This window comes from Diceros bicornis, chromosome 9, assembly GCF_020826845.1.
Source record: "Diceros bicornis minor isolate mBicDic1 chromosome 9, mDicBic1.mat.cur, whole genome shotgun sequence".
NCBI classification, from domain to species: Eukaryota; Metazoa; Chordata; class Mammalia; order Perissodactyla; family Rhinocerotidae; genus Diceros; species Diceros bicornis.
Genome location: NC_080748.1, coordinates 22216400 through 22233066, shown reverse-complemented (window position 1 = coordinate 22233066; position 16667 = coordinate 22216400). Strand labels below are relative to the sequence as shown.

General features: G+C 42.8%; 1 protein-coding gene and 1 pseudogene across 1 annotated transcript in view; one reads left to right on the top strand and one right to left on the bottom strand.

Moving 5' to 3' along the window:
- LOC131409910 (serine/threonine-protein phosphatase 4 regulatory subunit 2-like) overlaps nucleotides 1–16667 on the top strand; it is a 51253-nt pseudogene that overhangs the window by 14152 nt on the left and 20434 nt on the right.
- The window catches only part of LOC131409893 (phosphatidylinositol 3,4,5-trisphosphate 3-phosphatase TPTE2-like), a 227840-nt gene continuing 220329 nt past the window's right edge, over nucleotides 9157–16667 (bottom strand). Inside the window, exons 12-14 of the mRNA XM_058547644.1 lie at nucleotides 15830–15910; nucleotides 12178–12283; nucleotides 9157–9274 (exon numbers count right to left, since the gene is read on the bottom strand). Coding sequence (XP_058403627.1) covers nucleotides 9165–9274; nucleotides 12178–12283; nucleotides 15830–15910 — 297 coding nt within the window. The 3' untranslated portion in view covers nucleotides 9157–9164. The remainder of the gene's footprint in view (nucleotides 9275–12177; nucleotides 12284–15829; nucleotides 15911–16667) is intronic.

The following is a 16667-nucleotide window of genomic DNA, read 5'->3' as shown; positions in this document are numbered from 1 at the left end:
AGGAAGTGAAGGGCTTCAGAGTCCGTGGTCCCACTGCCCGGTGCCTGTGGCTCGTCTGGGTGAGCCCTGTTGGCAGCAGACCTTCTCACATGTCGTCCTTTAAAGATTGAACTAAATATCTTCAATAGAAGCAGTCTGAGGCCAGGAGGAGTGACTGGGAGTAAGCAGTGGAAACCTGAGTCAGGAGAATTTTTTTTTTCCTTCTATTTGCTTAATTCATGGTTCAGTATTTGGGTACAATTTGTACCATTTCAGATTTGTACTCCAGACAAAAATATAGTAACTGGAAATATTGTTTGAAGAGCTTGTAGTGTTCTAGCATCATTAAATTATTTACCTAGTATTTGAGTATATGATGAGTTGGTTTAAGTACTTTATATCCACGCTAAGAACCAACTGTCAGCAGCGTTGGAGGATGTTTAGTCATGTTTCCAGGTGGTGGTTTTATTGCAACAAGCACTGGTTTTTGTCAGCAGGATTCCTGCTGTAGAACAGTCTCACTGTAGGTAAATGGACAGAATGCACGTTCTGTATGTTCACTGCAGATACGACACACGGCTCTCCAGACTCACTCTCCCTCCCCCAGGCGGTGGGTGGGATGGGCTGGTTTGGCAGGATGCCATTCTGTTTTTTAATGTAGTTAAACTTCTGGCTATTAAGTTTTGGATACTTCTATTCCAGGTTAGTAAGTTCTGTTTAAGAAAACAAGGATCATTCTGAAATATTATGATGGAAGCTTCTCGCATTGGTCAAAGAATGATTCATGCTGGGTTCTAAGAAAGCAACACCAGGAGGCTATAAATAACTTCTCTTTGTAGGAGCAAAAGCAGAGTAGTGTGGCGACTCAGAATTGCCAGAAATTTTGATGCATCTGGAGGGTCAGGGAAGAGACACCCCAACTGTAATCTCCTGTATTTCAAAAAGCAAGGTTCTTAAAAACTGGAGTTTCCTTCCTTGTTATTGCCAGTATTGAGAAAGATAACTGGCTGTTGAAGAGTGAGATCTAACTATTTTTTCCCATTCACCTAAGCCCGCCACCTCATCCGCCCTCCATGGATTACTGCTGCAGGAATTTTAGAGGAAACTGTACAAGCTGTTCTGCCACAACACGTTTCTGTCACACAAATGACGGACTAATGTAATCATGATATGGAAGGAACCTGACAGCATGTTCCTCCAAGATCTTTTGCTCCAAGGGGAGCCAGATTAGGGGAGTAGAATGATGACTTTTGTCAGAAAGCCGTCAGCCAGGCTCCTGCACTGGCAGCTGGGGCCCTTTGTGGGTTATGTTGAGGGGAAAGAAGAGCACCACAACCAGGCAGCCTGCCAGGGTTGCGTGGCCTTCTGTGCCACCATGATGCCCAGTAGCTCAGAGCTCTACTTCCATCTGTGCCACTTTGCCACCCACCAGCCCTTCTCTCAAGTATGGCTCTAGTTCCCCTTTAAAAAAACACCTACTGTGGTAACTGCCAGATAGCCTGAGCTGCCAGCCTGGGTGGTTAGTGGTTAGTGTGCTGGTTACAAAGTTGCTTAGTTGGCGTGGTCTGCCCCAAACCCTGTTTTTCCCCCACAAACCATTTTTTTTAGCGTGTGCTTGTGGGCGAGTGCGAGGTTTTCAGGAACGAGGACACTGTTTCAGCAGAGGCACTGGTTCTTCTTAGTTGCTACCTCTCATTTCCTGATAAATTCAACTTGGTCTAGACTTGCCAATAAAAGGAAAATCACTCAAGGATAATTGAGATAAAGCCACAGTAGAACTGTTTTCAAGGACAGTTACGGCCATGAGGTATAGTGGCAGTGAAGGTGCTTAGAATAAAGTGGCTGCCAGTACCAAAGAGAAGATGACTCCCCGTGGACACAGGACTAACCCGTGTTCACGACGATGAGGTGACCTTCCCTCACAGAGCTCCACAAGCCCCGGTGAGGTTGGTGGTGAGGGGGGTGGATTTTAAAATAATAAATCTAGATTTCTCTAGGCAAATGTTTCCTGTGACTTCACCTGTGATGTTACGCAAAACCAAAAGTTACCGAGGAGTCTTGATCCCTCACGTTTACAAGGCTCAGCCTCCCCGACGCCTGTGCCTGTGGAGGCAGAGGTGGCTCAGCACGCTCGGGGCAGTGCTTGGAGCAGGACAGAGCATGTGTGGGGGGGACTGCTTGTGCAAACATTTCTCTGGGTGTGCAACAGTCTTTGCTGCCAATCTGATGTTTGTTAACAGATGGTTTGTAAATCAAGTGGAGGAAGAAAATAGCAAGTACCTTTCTAATAGATCTGAAATTACAAATGTGAAACAAAGCAGGGAATAAATACTTGTCCAAAAATATATAAGGATATGAAATAAACCCACAGTATTGGGGGGAATCGCAATTTTTAAATATCTCAGTTGTGATATGCAAGTTTTATTATTTCCAAGTTCTTAAAAGTGATAACTTTTAATGTTCCCGTTCGTGCCATGGAGTGGATCCTGACTCCTAGCGACCCGGTGTACAGCAAAGCAGAACCCTGCTGGGTCTTTTTGCGTGGTCCTCTCACCTTCCTGGGCTTATCAGACAGTGCTCCGCTGCTATTCACGGGGTTTTCATGGCCAATTTTTTTTGGAAGTGGGTGGCCAGGTCCTTCCTCGTAGTCTGTCTTACTCTGGAAGCTCTGCTGAAACCTGTCCACCATGGGTGACCCTGCTGGTATTTGAGATACCGGTGGCACAACTTGCAGCATCACAGCAACACGCAGCCGCCACAGTATGACAACCGACACAGACGGATGGTGTGGTTCCCTGACCGGGAAACGAACCCAGGCCGCAGTGGTGAGCACACCGAATCTTAACCACGAGACCACCAGGGCTGGCTAACGTTCCTCTGCACCGTGTTCCAGGTTTGTCTCAACACGGATGAGAACTGTGTGTGAGGCATGCTCCGAAGAAGAAGAAAAAATTGCCACTGACATTTTATCTTTTATATATTTAATAGATTTCTTAAGACCATGTTTACATATATTTAAATGTATATCGAGAAGGATATAGGTTTATCAGCTCTGTAAACATGTAGCAGGGTTTGGGAAGAATTGATCTGTTCTGGAAGGGCTACTGTGTCTAGACGTCAGTTATGACTTCATCAGCTATGACTTCATCAAAACAGAACTCAACTGCAAAATCTGCACGGTAAATTTTCCATGTTTTTTTGTTGTGGGGATTGTCTAGTTGGCTTCTTGATAGATAAAGCCTAGAATAGAAAAAAAATCATTACATTTTATTTTAGGGCTGAGAGAAAAGCCGTGCAGCAGGGCACCCTCGTTTGAGCTTTAAGACAGACTTGCCATGACTAGTCTCGGCCCTTTTCTGTATCTTACATTTCTCAGAGCCAACTCTCCCACTTTCTCTAGTGAGACGCAGAATATCTTCATCCTCAGTAACAACATGTCACTGATTCTTGTAACATTGGCTTTAATGGAGTTGATGACATCTGGGTTTAATAAAATAAATTTCTATGTGACAGAAATCAGCCAGAGAGACTAGATGTGTATTAAAACCCAGTAGTAAAATACTGAGTGTCTTTTAAATGATAAAGTTGGCATTTTCAGCCAATTAAGAATCTTGTAACTAATAAAAGCAGCTTTCCCAAGTAGTATGGAAATTTAAATGTTAAATCTTTAGAAACATAAAAGTGAGAAAAATCATCTAGTTTGTTGCCTCTCCAGTATGAATGTGGTGTTTTAAAGGAGAAAAGCGTGTTCCTAGCAAGAACCACTCTTGAGGAGGAGCATCAAGTGAAGTTCTACCCAGATGTCCATTTGAGGGACTTTGCTGGTGTTAAGAGTCCAAGTTTATTGTTTGCAACCATCTAGGGTTAAAATTCGTAACAATTTTCCATCAAATCCAAAGTTCACTCTATCAAAATCCATTCAATGTGTGTGTGTTATAAGTGTGTAGGCCAGATGTTCAATTGACTGTTGCCTTACTGGGCTTGAGGTGTGATTAAATGCAGGTCAGATGTGAAGAAAAGGCTAGGCTTGTATGTAGTGTAGAACTATCAATTCATGCCACATACGATCACAACCATTTCTTCAAAACTCACCTGCACAATCTTTTGAATAGTATTTTTCCTTTTGTATTGGATGGCATGGCGATACCAATAATCTCAAATTTTTAGCACCACAGAACAAATACTCCTTAAAGTGGAGAACTTATAGACTCAGGAATGAGTTTTTGGATATGGTAGAATGTGCTTTGGAATAATCTTCAAATAAATTAATAATTACTTTTAAAAAAAGGTTTCCCAATTTAGTTATTAGAAAATCATTTTTAAATGGGAGACTTCTTTTACCTGTCTTCATTGATACTTATTGTGTCTTATAATTTCTGCCACTGATATAAATGTGTCAGTCAGCTTTTAAACTAGCTGAAGCCTCCCTAGATGACGCCTTACTTTGGGATAGAATGTGGTGGTGGCCATCACAGTAAATCAACACTCATCAGTAAATCAACACATACTGAGGACCTGCCATAGTCAAGGTACTGAGCAGACTCCTATTAAACTTCCATGGGAGGGATTTATTACCACACTCGAGATCTGATTATAATACGTTTTAACGTATAACGCAGTCCTGTGGTATAGACCTTGAGGATAATGCAACAGTGGGTCTCAAGAAGAGCCATATTTTTTAAATAACCAGATTAAGATGAGTAAGGCAGTGAAGAGTGGTGACGCGAGGATTTTTTGGTTTCTATAAATTGAGCTTATGGCAATCAGCAAAAGACTTGCCATTACACCTTACACAGACATTGAACATTAAACTGTTTCTACTGGGTTATATCATAGCCATACCTGTTATTTTTTATAAAAGATGTATGAAACCACAGGAAAAAGGGACACTTATCGTAGTAGTTAGGAATATGCTGAAAAGACATGGTTAAAAAAAAGGTTATTTTTCATACTAAAATTGATACCAAGAACTAATCATTCCAAAGGGATTAAAATTCCTTTATTCATTTATATATTTACCAAAGAATTGTAGCCATTAAATATGCAGCACTTACAGTCTATAACGTTATACTCAAGACACAAAGAAGGCTTTAAGAGACTGCTGTTCCTTTCTCTTGCTGTTTCTACCAAAATTTTCAAGGAAATCTATTTTTTCTATGATATTTATAAATTGAGACACTGGTCTTTTAATCTGGTTTAGATAGTGCTAAACAGAATCTACTAAGGATCTATGCTTATTTATGCCCAAATATACCCATTTCTACAAGGAGCTGCTGCATTGGATAATTAACCGTCATTCTTGATGATAGAAATACCTAAATTTTCTGAAAGTGCGCTCATCTCATGGCCCTTAAAAATCACAAAGGCCAGGTATTACCAATGTCACCTGGGCCAGTGCCCTTACACCAGTGTGTCTGCTTAGAGACCACTGACGGAGAATACAGACTGTTCCGTTATTCAAGGGGTAACCATTCCAATGTGGGAACTATCCAGGTCAGTTGCTTCAACACATTTACCACTTCATTACTTAACAGATTCTCCCCCAGCAGCAGATGAAGGAAGGCACAGAAAAAACAAGTTTTAAATTGATCAGCGTATTTACTTGTTGGCATTTCTGTTTGGTGATTTAATAGGAATATGAATTGAAACTATTGAGGCTTAGAAATTTATGTACAGAATAATGCTTATACATTTTATGACTCGTCAATATAAATTATACTCATTCAGAGTAATGACAGTGGCAGATATTCAGTTTTTCAGTAAATATTGGATTAAAAATACTATTTATAATGTATTATAAATTAATTCAGAGGAAAGTAAAATCTCCCTCCTGGTAAAGTATTTTGTAAATTATGGGGAGCAATGTGTTTTCATAACACAAAACAGAAACATGATCACTGCTATACAGTAAAACATACCTTTGTTGTTTTAACATCTTGGTTTCTGTATTTTTTCTTATTTGAAAGTTAATCCATGCAAGTTGTATAGAATTTAGAAAAAAGAAATGAGCAAAAGAATTTTTAAATTACATATGCTCTTCTTTTAAAACAACTTTACAGATGTGACTTGTTGCTTTTCTTTTCTCCCCTCCCTGGCTAGGGGTTGACATCTCCTATCCTCTCCCTGTTGGGAATTGTAGCAAAGGAAATCCCAAACCAGCATCATTTAGAAGACCAGACAAGAATAAAGGCATAGGCTGTTTCTTGATTACTCACTGGCGAGAAAAATTTCACTTTGACATCCTCATAGAGAGGTGGACAGTCAAACAGACTAATTATTACTTTGTTTTCTCCGACTTCATGATCCACCTGTGAATGAATACATGGAATTCAGAACTATACACCTAGCTAATAAGGAGATAATAAGTGTAACAGTGAAGTTCATGTTCACTTATTGAGGCTTCCTGTATTTATCAAGTACTCTTGGTCTCATGGCCCAATCACTATATGTATAAATAAATGTTAATCATTATTTCTATAAAGTTGCAATACTGTTGTTTACATTTTAAAAAGCCCCACTTGTTTGAGGGTTATCGTAGGGCACTATTGAAAAGCAAGTATTCAATTTTCTATTAGAGTTTAACTAAGTAAACTTGACTGTTGAATGTGTGTCACCCGATTTTCATATATTAGGAATACCCTAAGAAGCTCAATTTTAAAGCCGACATTCACATTCAAAAAGCAATGCATAATTGCTCACGTTTTATCAAAAATGTGATTGCTGATGGGATCATAGGCCTCGTCCAGAGCAGACTACTGACTGGACTGACCAAAGACATGCCATGTTTCTGGCATGAGCGACTTTGAAGCTATACTGAATATTTCTGTTACTGGTTCACCCATGTATAATAGTGGCATCCACAGTGAGAAAGGTCTATGCTAGACCCTGTGAAAATACAAAGGTGCAGACTCAGTTGATGCTTCAGGGAGCTACACACATAAGGAACAAAGTAGAATGGCATATAATTACGTGTCAAGCTGTATGATGAAGTCTGAGTGTGCCGTTGTGTGCTTTGCGGGAGGTTAGCTGGAGGTATAGAATGAGAAAGCCTCACTAAGGAGGCAGAAATTGAGTTGGGCATGGAAGGACGTGTATAAATGAAGAAGAGCATTGAAAAGACAATCCAGTTCAGGCAGGGGGCAGTTGGGGGGGGGAGGGGGCACAAAGGGGAAGGGGGAGGAAAGACCAGCAAAAACAGGAATCAGAAATTAGTGTTGTGTTCCAAAGGCCAGAGGGGACGCAGTCTACCTGGAATGGAGCCTACAGGCCAGGTTACTGATGGAATAAGCTCATGTCTGATCGGGCTGGATCTCGAGAGTTCAAGAGGTGGGGAAATAAGAACAAAGTTGTTGAAGAATATGGTGGGGCATTTCCTCTATGACAAAGTGGCCTGATAATTATCACATGTAACATTTATTTAGTGATTAATAGCTCACAGAGCAACGTCACATATATTATGTGATTTAATCCTTGCCACACTTGAGATGTAATCTTGATTTTATAGATAAGAATACTGAGCCACAAAGATACTAACTGGCTTTGACCACGGGCACACAGTGTGTCGTCTCCTCTACCTATAGCTTTTCACCAGGAGAGCAGTATTTCAGGATGCACGTTGCAGGACTCCTTATACTGCATTGTATAAGGAGAAGGAAAAGGTAAGGAGATGGTTGTAGAAATCTAGGCATGAGCAAATGAGGTCCTGGACTAGGTAGTGGCAATGGGAACAGAAAAGAAGGGAGTGAGTGAAGAGAGATTTCAAAGGTATAATCAGCAGGAATTGGTGACCAACCGAATATAGAGGGCCAAGGCAAAGAGAGAATCCAAGATAATACCAAATGTGAAGGCCTGAGTGAGAGAATGCTGGTGCCGTTTGCAGAAGCAGAGGAAAAGCTCATTTGATAAATATGGATTGACAAGTGTGTCTGAATTGTTGGGGCAGAGACTGTCCCTGTTGTAGCTCCGGTGTCTATCACACAGTGGGTGCTCTAAATATGTGTTGAGTGAATGAAAGAAAAAAGTAGAGTTTAAAGCAGGGGGATGGATGAGCAGAACCAGTAACAGAATATGCACAGAGATGGGAACAGCAAGCCAAGGGTCAGGCCTGGGTGAGTGCCCTCATGTAGGGGGCCAAAAAGAAGGGAAAGGAATGGTGTTGGAGAGGTAGTAGTAGAACTAGAGACAAAAGCCTGAGAGAGAATTTTAAAAGTTAATTTTTCTTAGACCCACGAAGGAAGCTTTCTTATTGCTTCCGAGAAGGTCTGGAGTCTTAGGCATTGCTTTACATGTAACAAAACATTGAGTATCAGGTCCTATTGCTTTGGGTAGAGATTCCTCCGCAATCCAGACACTCGTGCATTGTTTCTCACAGTGCAGTCCCATGGGACATCTGGGTTAGAATCACTTGGGACATTGCTAAGTCTAGAGATTCCTGGGCCCCATTCCAGATTTCCTGAATCATACTTTTGGGGTACAACCTAGGAATCTGCATCTTACAAGCTCTTAGGTGATTTTCTCGCACACTACAATTTCAGAATCAGCGCCATACAATAAAATGACGAAGAAGAAGAGTATATGGCTAAAAATGACCAGATACGTGAATTTAAAACTCTGATAGATTCCTGGGAGCATGCTTGGCATTTAGGGAAAAGTGAAAGGCAATGCAACACTCTGAACTGAAAATATGTTCTGGAAAATGCCCTGAAAAAACTGTTTTGAACAATGAGTTTAATTTACCTCTGACTAGGGACACCCAGTTGGATGGTAATCAGAAAGCAACCTGGGGCCGGCCCCGTGGCTTAGCGGTTAGGTGCGCGCACTCCGCTGCTGGCGGCCTGGGTTCGGATCCCGGGCGCGCACCAACGCACCGCTTCTCCGGCCATGCTGAGGCCGCGTCCCACATACAGCAACTAGAAGGATGTGCAGCTATGACATACAACTACCTACTGGGGCTTTGGGGAAAAAAAAATGGAGGAGGATTGGCAATAGATGTTAGCTCAGAGCCAGTCTTAGCAAAAAGAGGAGGAATAGCGTGGATGTTAACTCAGGGCTGATCTTCCTCACAAAAAAAAGAAAGAAAGGAAAAAAAGAAAGCAACCTGGCCTGTCTTTGTGGTGAGCAACGGTTTGGGAAGGTCAACATGCTGATTTGACATTGAGACTGAGACAAACACCAGAATTTTCAGTTCATGTGCTTTCTCTTACCCTGCAGTTTATGTGAGCAGCAGAGACAAAGACAATCCTTCGCTCCATTGTTATTTGTACTTTTAGATCATTTCCATTGCCATTTCCAACACCTGAATGAAATGAAAAAGTTAGGCTGGTTAGAGCAAAGACCAAAATGTCTCACCAATTAACATTATGGATCAAAAAGACAAAAGATTATCCCAGCTAACAGCATGTCCATACTGAAACATTTGGGACTGCATCGATTTTGTCTTTGAAAGACAAGACTTCAAGCCCAATTCTGTCTCCTAAAGCAGAATTTAGAAGGCTGGAGAAAAAAAGAGACATATAGTTCAGCTTCTAAGACTTAGAATCTCATCGTTTCATCTTTCTAGGAAAAAAAATAGGAAAGGTGACTTTGCAACCTTCCTTGTTAACATGTTGCTTGCTTCAGACTTCTAATCATGATGTTTCTTAACAACAGTGTAAGTTCCTCTTGCCCTAGTTTAAGTCCAGTTCCTAGCACAGCCTCTATGAAAATATAGGATAGCTGTATCCAAACATTCCTGCTGTGGTCAGTGTATATTTACAGACAAATGGTTTCTTGCCCCTTTTGCAATTCCAATGACCCGCTTCCTTTAGCATTTCCTCAAAGGGCTGGATTCTCAAAGCTCCAATTAATTTTTATTGCTTTCCTTTCAACCATGCATATTTCATTTAACTATGCACAGAATTAGGGCCGGCCGCGTGGCTTAGCGGTTAAGTGCCCGCGCTCCGCTACTGGAGGCCCGGGTTCGGATCCTGGGCGCGCACCGACGCACCGCTTCTCCGGCCATGCTGAGGCCACGTCCCACAGACAGCAACAAGAAGGATGTGCAGCTATGACATACAACTATCTACTGGGGCTTTGGGGAAACAAAAAAGGAGGAGGATTGGCAATAGATGTTAGCTCAGAGCCGGTCTTCCTCAGCAAAAAGAGGAGGATTAGCATGGATGTTAGCTCAGGGCTGATCTTCCTCAAAAAAAAAAAAAAAAACTCCATTAGACTAAATGCCTGTCTGCCTGTATGGAATAGTTTACTACTCACAGAGGTTTGTACAGATACTGTTATCCCCAATGTTAACAAAGAAGAGACTGGGGCAGAGTGTACACTCAGGTACAATCCAGGCTCTCACGCCATCCAGATGGTTTATAGTTGGCTTTAAATTCCTTAGAGGAAGAAACTGCTCCAACAGCCCACTGTGCTGCCTCTCACACTGTAGAGTGAGGCAGTCCAGCAGGCTGTGGGGGCCACTAAGGGTGGAGAGGAGGGGGAGCAAGGTGACGCTGACCCCTAACTTCTACCAGGCAGCCCCCTGCTGGGACAGGCTGTGCTTCTAGGCTCTGCCTGCACAATGCTTGCTTGAAAATTTAGACCCAGATTTCCCGCAGAAACAATGCTACTGGGTTGAAGTTTGTTTTCAGAAGCCAGAAACCTATGTAATCTGTTTGTGGTAATCCACTAAAATTCCTCACCATCAACAAGAGGTGGTGGTGATATGGGTGTGTGTGTGTGTGTGTGTGTGTGTGTGTGGAGGGGGCATGTAAGTAGTTTGAAAAAAGCATTTTATATTTTAACTAACAATCATAATTTATTTTTTTGACTATGCAGTTTATATTAAAAGATTCTTTCATTTCTGAATAATTGGACGAAATGTTTCAAAAGTATACATCTAGATCTTATTTTGGGTGACTCCTCAGAAGGCTATAAACACTGTGCTGTCTGGGCAGATACCAATGCTCTGGCACCATTCCACCCAGGAGAGGTCCCGCACTCAGCACATCCTCATGGTCCACAATCTGGCTGGTGCTTTAGGGATCAGAAGCATCGCCCCTGCTGCACCTCTGGCAGTGAGAGTGAGGCCCCATCCCCTCCCTGCAGAGACATCCCTTCTTTCCCACCTCCCCGAGGGTGAGCTGTGCAGGCAAGAGAGGTGAGTGAGAGAGAAATAGAGACACGGGACTTGAGGCCAGTTCCTCTCCCCTCCCTCCTTTCTTTTCTTTCTCAGGTCCCAGAGATGGACGATCTGACCAACTTTCCTGCCTCCCTGGGCGGTGGTAGATCCCAGTCTCTCTCCATCATTCCAGAAGCAGGCAAACATCAGCTCTTTTGAAGTTTATAAAGATTTTTACTCCTGGTAATAACTGCTAACAGGGGGCTGAAAGGCACCCCACAGAGCTCAGGTTTCTCTCAACCCTTTCCATGTTCACGTAGATTCAGGTAGGGAAGACCTAAGCGCTGTGCCCGCAAGAAGCATTCCTTGACCCCCAGGACGGGCAGGGCCCAGCCTCTGTGTGCTCCCAACACTGTGGTCAGCTCTTTGTCTATGTACTCACTCCCCTCCTCTGCTTACCACCCAGGGACTCCTTCAGGGCAGAGAAACACTAGCATGGGGCTGGCCCAAAGCAGATATTCGGTAGTTATTTGTAAAAGGGATATGTGGCAACAAAATTCATTTGCTGTTTGGGTATTTAAGACATCCTGATGGAGTTGCTAGGGGTGAGGGAGCTACAGGTGGAGGACGGAGGGGAAAGGGAGAGACCAGGGTGATGAGAAAAAAAGAGTCTCTGAAAGGAGTAGGTGAGAAGATGGTAGGGATGCCCCTGCCAAGACGATCCCCAAACTAGAGGTGGGTGAGAGAGAAGTGGTCTCCAGGGCTCACGGGCCCTTCCTCTTCTGCATCAGAGGTTCCACTCTGAAAAGTCCACCTGGGCTGAGGCCAGAGGAGCAATGGGAACAGGAGAAAAAGGAAATGGATGGACCCCTCAAACTGGTGACGGGAGAGGAAAGGAGAGGACATCTAAGGGTTGGTAATATGGCCACAGCACTGCTGGGCCAATGGGAAATTCCAGAGGGAGGGGTTCATGTGTGAGGATACATAAAAAGACAGCGGTGAGTTGGGACTGCCTGTATATAACTATGAGGAAAGCCCTCCTGAATAGTAAGAACACCGGCCCTCCTGCCCAATTCTCAAATTATACGTAAAGCACTTACCACGAATTGAATAAATAACAATTTTTTTTATCTTGACGATTTTCCTTGGAGGAAGATTCAAATTGTAGATATTTTTCACATCTGCAAAATATCCAACATATCTACTCTGCAAAACAACAGAAGCCTCAGTTTAAGTGGAGATGAAAAGCCTAAAGTCAGCATTCCTGATTTATTTTTTATATAGAACTTGTTAAGGAGAGTAATTAATGAAGGAAACATTTATTGGATGCCATTATATGACTAGGCATTTTTATATCTGTTGCCTCACGACTGAATATCAACCTTAGAAAAAGATACTGAATGAAGAATGAAGTGCTGTGGGGAAGTAACAAGAGAGGAGCCAGGTGTTGCTTACAGGCTGCTGTGACTGAGAGGTCAACTAACCAGAACCAACAAACCAGCTGCAACAACATCACCACGAGATGCAGCTAACTGCAGCTGTGCAAAAGGTCGATCCGAGGGTAGAAGCTTAGCTGTGACTGAGTTAAAGGAAGGTTTGTGGTTTGCTGGAGAGCAGCCTCGTAAGCATGAGCGAACTGCAGACCTGAACACTCGAGAGGAAGATCTCTCCAGGACAGTAGTCGATACATATTCTTCTCTCGTCCCTGCCAGCCGAGTTCCTTCATCTTCCATTTCCCCAATTCTATTTTTGCAAGGAAGCCCTGTCCTTTCAGTCTAGCTCTTCTCCTATGGCAAGCGGCTCAGAAGGGCTCTCCTTGAATCTTGCTTTAAGAAGTTGAAGAGTTCTGGTACCGAATCAACAGGACTTAAAAGTGCACAGACTCTTCTGCAGCCAAGGGGAATTGTTAATCCAATTAACTGCCATACTTTCCATTGGAAAGGGCCAGTCAAGGGAAAGGCTCCTGCAATTTCTTAACTCAAGGGTGGAGGAAATGTAGTCTGTAGAATGGCCCACAATGCAGCGTCAGAATGTGATGGTATCTGAGAATTACCTCCCCACATGGAGGGAACTCTGTCCCGGGGCCTTGCCAACACAGCTGGCAAACCTGAGGCCGAGTCCTTGTATTGGTCTCCCAGTGAATCAGAAAAGATTCAGTTGTAGCCTAGGGAGTGCTGGTTCTGGACCAAAGTTAGAGAAACTGTGCATGACTACAGAAGAAATGGGGAAGGGAAGCTGTACAGGGGAGGCCCTGAAGAAGTTACATCTAACGTCCCCTTGGCTTCTGCCACTAGATTCTCGACTTCCCGCTAGAGGTTGTCACCCACCACGGCCCTCAAGCTGCTCTTACTCCCACTCTTCCTTCTCCTTCAGCCTAAAACAACAGGGGCTTGTAACACAAGTTAATAAAGCCAGCATCCACTTAGTAAGCACTCACTACAAACAAAGCAGATACTATGAGAGGCGCTTTGGGATGCCAAGGGTGGAAAGGTGGGTAAGACATGGGCCTTGTCTGCAAAAGGGGTAGAGAAGTCACTGCTTCACATGGCTAGAGAATAATGTAAAGTCACTTAGTCCCTAAAAGAAACACAAAGGGCTACAAGAACTGAAAAAGAAAGCGACTACTTCAGGCTAGGAAGAGAAAAGGACCCCAGAGAAAGGGGCCCACAGGAGCAATAGCATGTGGGTACAAAGTGGTGACAGGCTGAGAAACAGGAAACGGTCCAAGTGTGTTAAAGCGTGGACATGTGAATGCACACTGTGGAAGAAGCGTTTGGAAAAATCAAATACCAGAAGACCTCGAGGGTCTGATTAAAACATTTATACTTGTGTACAACTGGGATACACAACTATGCACTGGGGCTTTGGGAGAGAAAAAAAGAACTCTGTGTTAAGAAGGCTGAAAGACAGGCAATCAATCAACTGTCAAAAGATGTAAGGGCAGTGTAAGCTTCAGGAAGTTTAAAAAAAGAAAAAATTTTATATTTGTTCCCATTGGCAGTGGGGAGCCATTACGGATTTCGAACATGGAAATGGCATGGTCAGAGCTGGGCTTCAGTAGGTTCATGTATTACTTTTAGCCAACGGCTTATTACTAGCTTTTTTTTCTTCTTTTTTTTGCTTGGGTGTGGCAGAAAAGGATCAGTGGATAAGGCTGAGTTCTTTTGCCCCAAACTCAAGGTCTAGAGCCAGCAGTTACAGACTAAGGCCAAGGTTACCTATTGAGCTTCCATCACTTCATTCAAAGAAAACTTTCATCTGCAGCCACATCCACATCTACTTAAGAATTCCCAACCAACTCTCACTTTGGTTGGAGGGGCAATATAGAAAAGGCAAAATAGATGAGATGCTGTGCACAGGATGGGAAATAATGGGCTTCAGAGTCTGACAGATCTGGATTTGAGTTCTTGGTTCAAAAAATTTATTTCCCTGAACTTCAATGTCCCAATCTGTAAAATGGGAATCATGATGGTGCCCACTCATGGAGTTATTGAGAGTGTTAAATGAGATAATGAATGTAAAGCCCTTAGCATGGTTCCACAAAGTCTAGTATATTTAAACTCTATAGGATAAATGTCCTGGTTTCTGCAATAAACAAATTTCAAGGAATAAAAAAGAGAGGTGGGAAACCTATAAACTAAAAGACACTTAAGAGACAAAGCAACCCAATGAAATGTGTAGTCCTTCTTTGGACCCTGATTGAAATAAACTAAATTAAAAAAAAATATTTTTAAGATAATTATGGAAATTTAAACATGGACTAGACATTTGATATTTGGTATTATTAAGGTATAATATTTTTAAATATGATAAATGGTTTTAAGGGTTTTTTTCAACAACCCAAGTCTTTGTTAGATGTCACACTAAAATATTTGTGGGGTAAAATGATCTAATATCTGGGATTTCCTTCAAAATAATCCGGGTGTAGAGAAAGAGTGGAGAGTGGGTGTGTGTGTGAGGAGAATGGGGAGGGAATGGACGAAGCATGGTTGGCTACGTGATGAAATGATTGTTGAAGCAGTGACGTGACTGTAAGGAGATTTACTGTATGACTGTTTTGACTTTTTATGTTTGAAAACGTCCATAATAAAATGTTTTTGAAAGGAAAAAATAGGGTAATAGCATAGATTTCACATGGGTTGTCTGAGTATTAAATGAGCTAATATATGTGAAAGTACAATAGTGTCTGGCATAAAATAGGTTTTTGAAAAATGTTAATTCCCCCTTTTCTTTCTCTTTCAAAATACAGCCTCCCCGTGTCTCGCTCGCTCTCTCGCGCTCTCTCGCTCTCTCTCTCACATACACACACACACACACACACACACACACACACACACACACACACGTGCACTTGCGATGTTCTGCATGGGCTGAACTGCCCTAGTAGGGGTTTGTGAAAGACTCAGTTGCTCTTTGCAGGGAATAATAGGCTGATGACTTTAGTTATCTTCAGGGGTCTGGAACCTTAGGAACTGGACCTTCCTAGTTTGGGAAGGGAATCGACTCCTGAACTCTGCAAACAATAACCAATATAAAGTGGAAAGCAGGATGCTCTGGGGAGAACTCAGTGCTTCCAAAGTACAGGTGCGCCACACTCATGTCTCTCGGCCCCTGGGCGGGATCCGGGCCTGTCACAGGGCACCCGAGTGCTGCCACCTGATCACCAAAGGAGGAGAGTCTAAATGAAACCAGGTAATCGGCGCCCATCTAACCCGATTCCTCCAAGAACCCCTTTCTTTAAAAGACACTTACCTGGGAAGGGGTCTCTATCCCTTGAAATTTAGAGCTGGTGGTTTTATCTGTTCGTCGTTCTCCAAAATAATAAAGGCTGTCCTACAGAAAAGGGGAGAATACAATCACGGTTCATTTGTACTTTCCTTTCCTATATAAGGCATTCTTAAGGTTTCCGAGGCACATTATTTCCTTAAGTCGGCGGTCTTTGGGCAGAGGCTACCCAATATAACAAAATGAACAAAGCCACATCAAGGCCTGCTCTCATTCAAAGCTTCACAAAGACATGGAATTTTAGAGCTGGAAAGACCTTAGAGATCATCTGGTCCTTCTTCCTACCTTTCCATTTTACAAATGGAGAAGATTGAGACCAAAAGAAAAGCAAGTGACCTGTCATGGAGACGTGTGCCGCCAGTTAGAGGGAGCACAGGCCTGGGGCACAGGGCTCTGGCTCTCAGTCAAGGGCTCTGGATCAATGGCTTTCAAACTTTTTATTTTTAAAGCTGCAGTCCACATTAATAAACCTAGGAGTCCACATTAATAAACACACACACACACACACACACACACACACACACACCTGAAACAAAAGCTTCACAAAATAATACCATTTGGTATTTTCTATTCTAATCTATTTTGTTTTACTAAAAAACATGCAAGTCACAACCCAACAAGTTGATTTACAGCTCACTGATACACCGTGATCCATAGTTGGAAAACATTGTCCTAGAACAGCCGTGTCATAACCTGCGTGTCTGAATCAGGAACAGGAGACGGTGGAGTCAGAGTGCCGGCACTGTGCACAGCCTCCAGCTCCTCTTCCTGCACTGCAGGCCAAGCGAGGAGCAGAGCTGCCGGG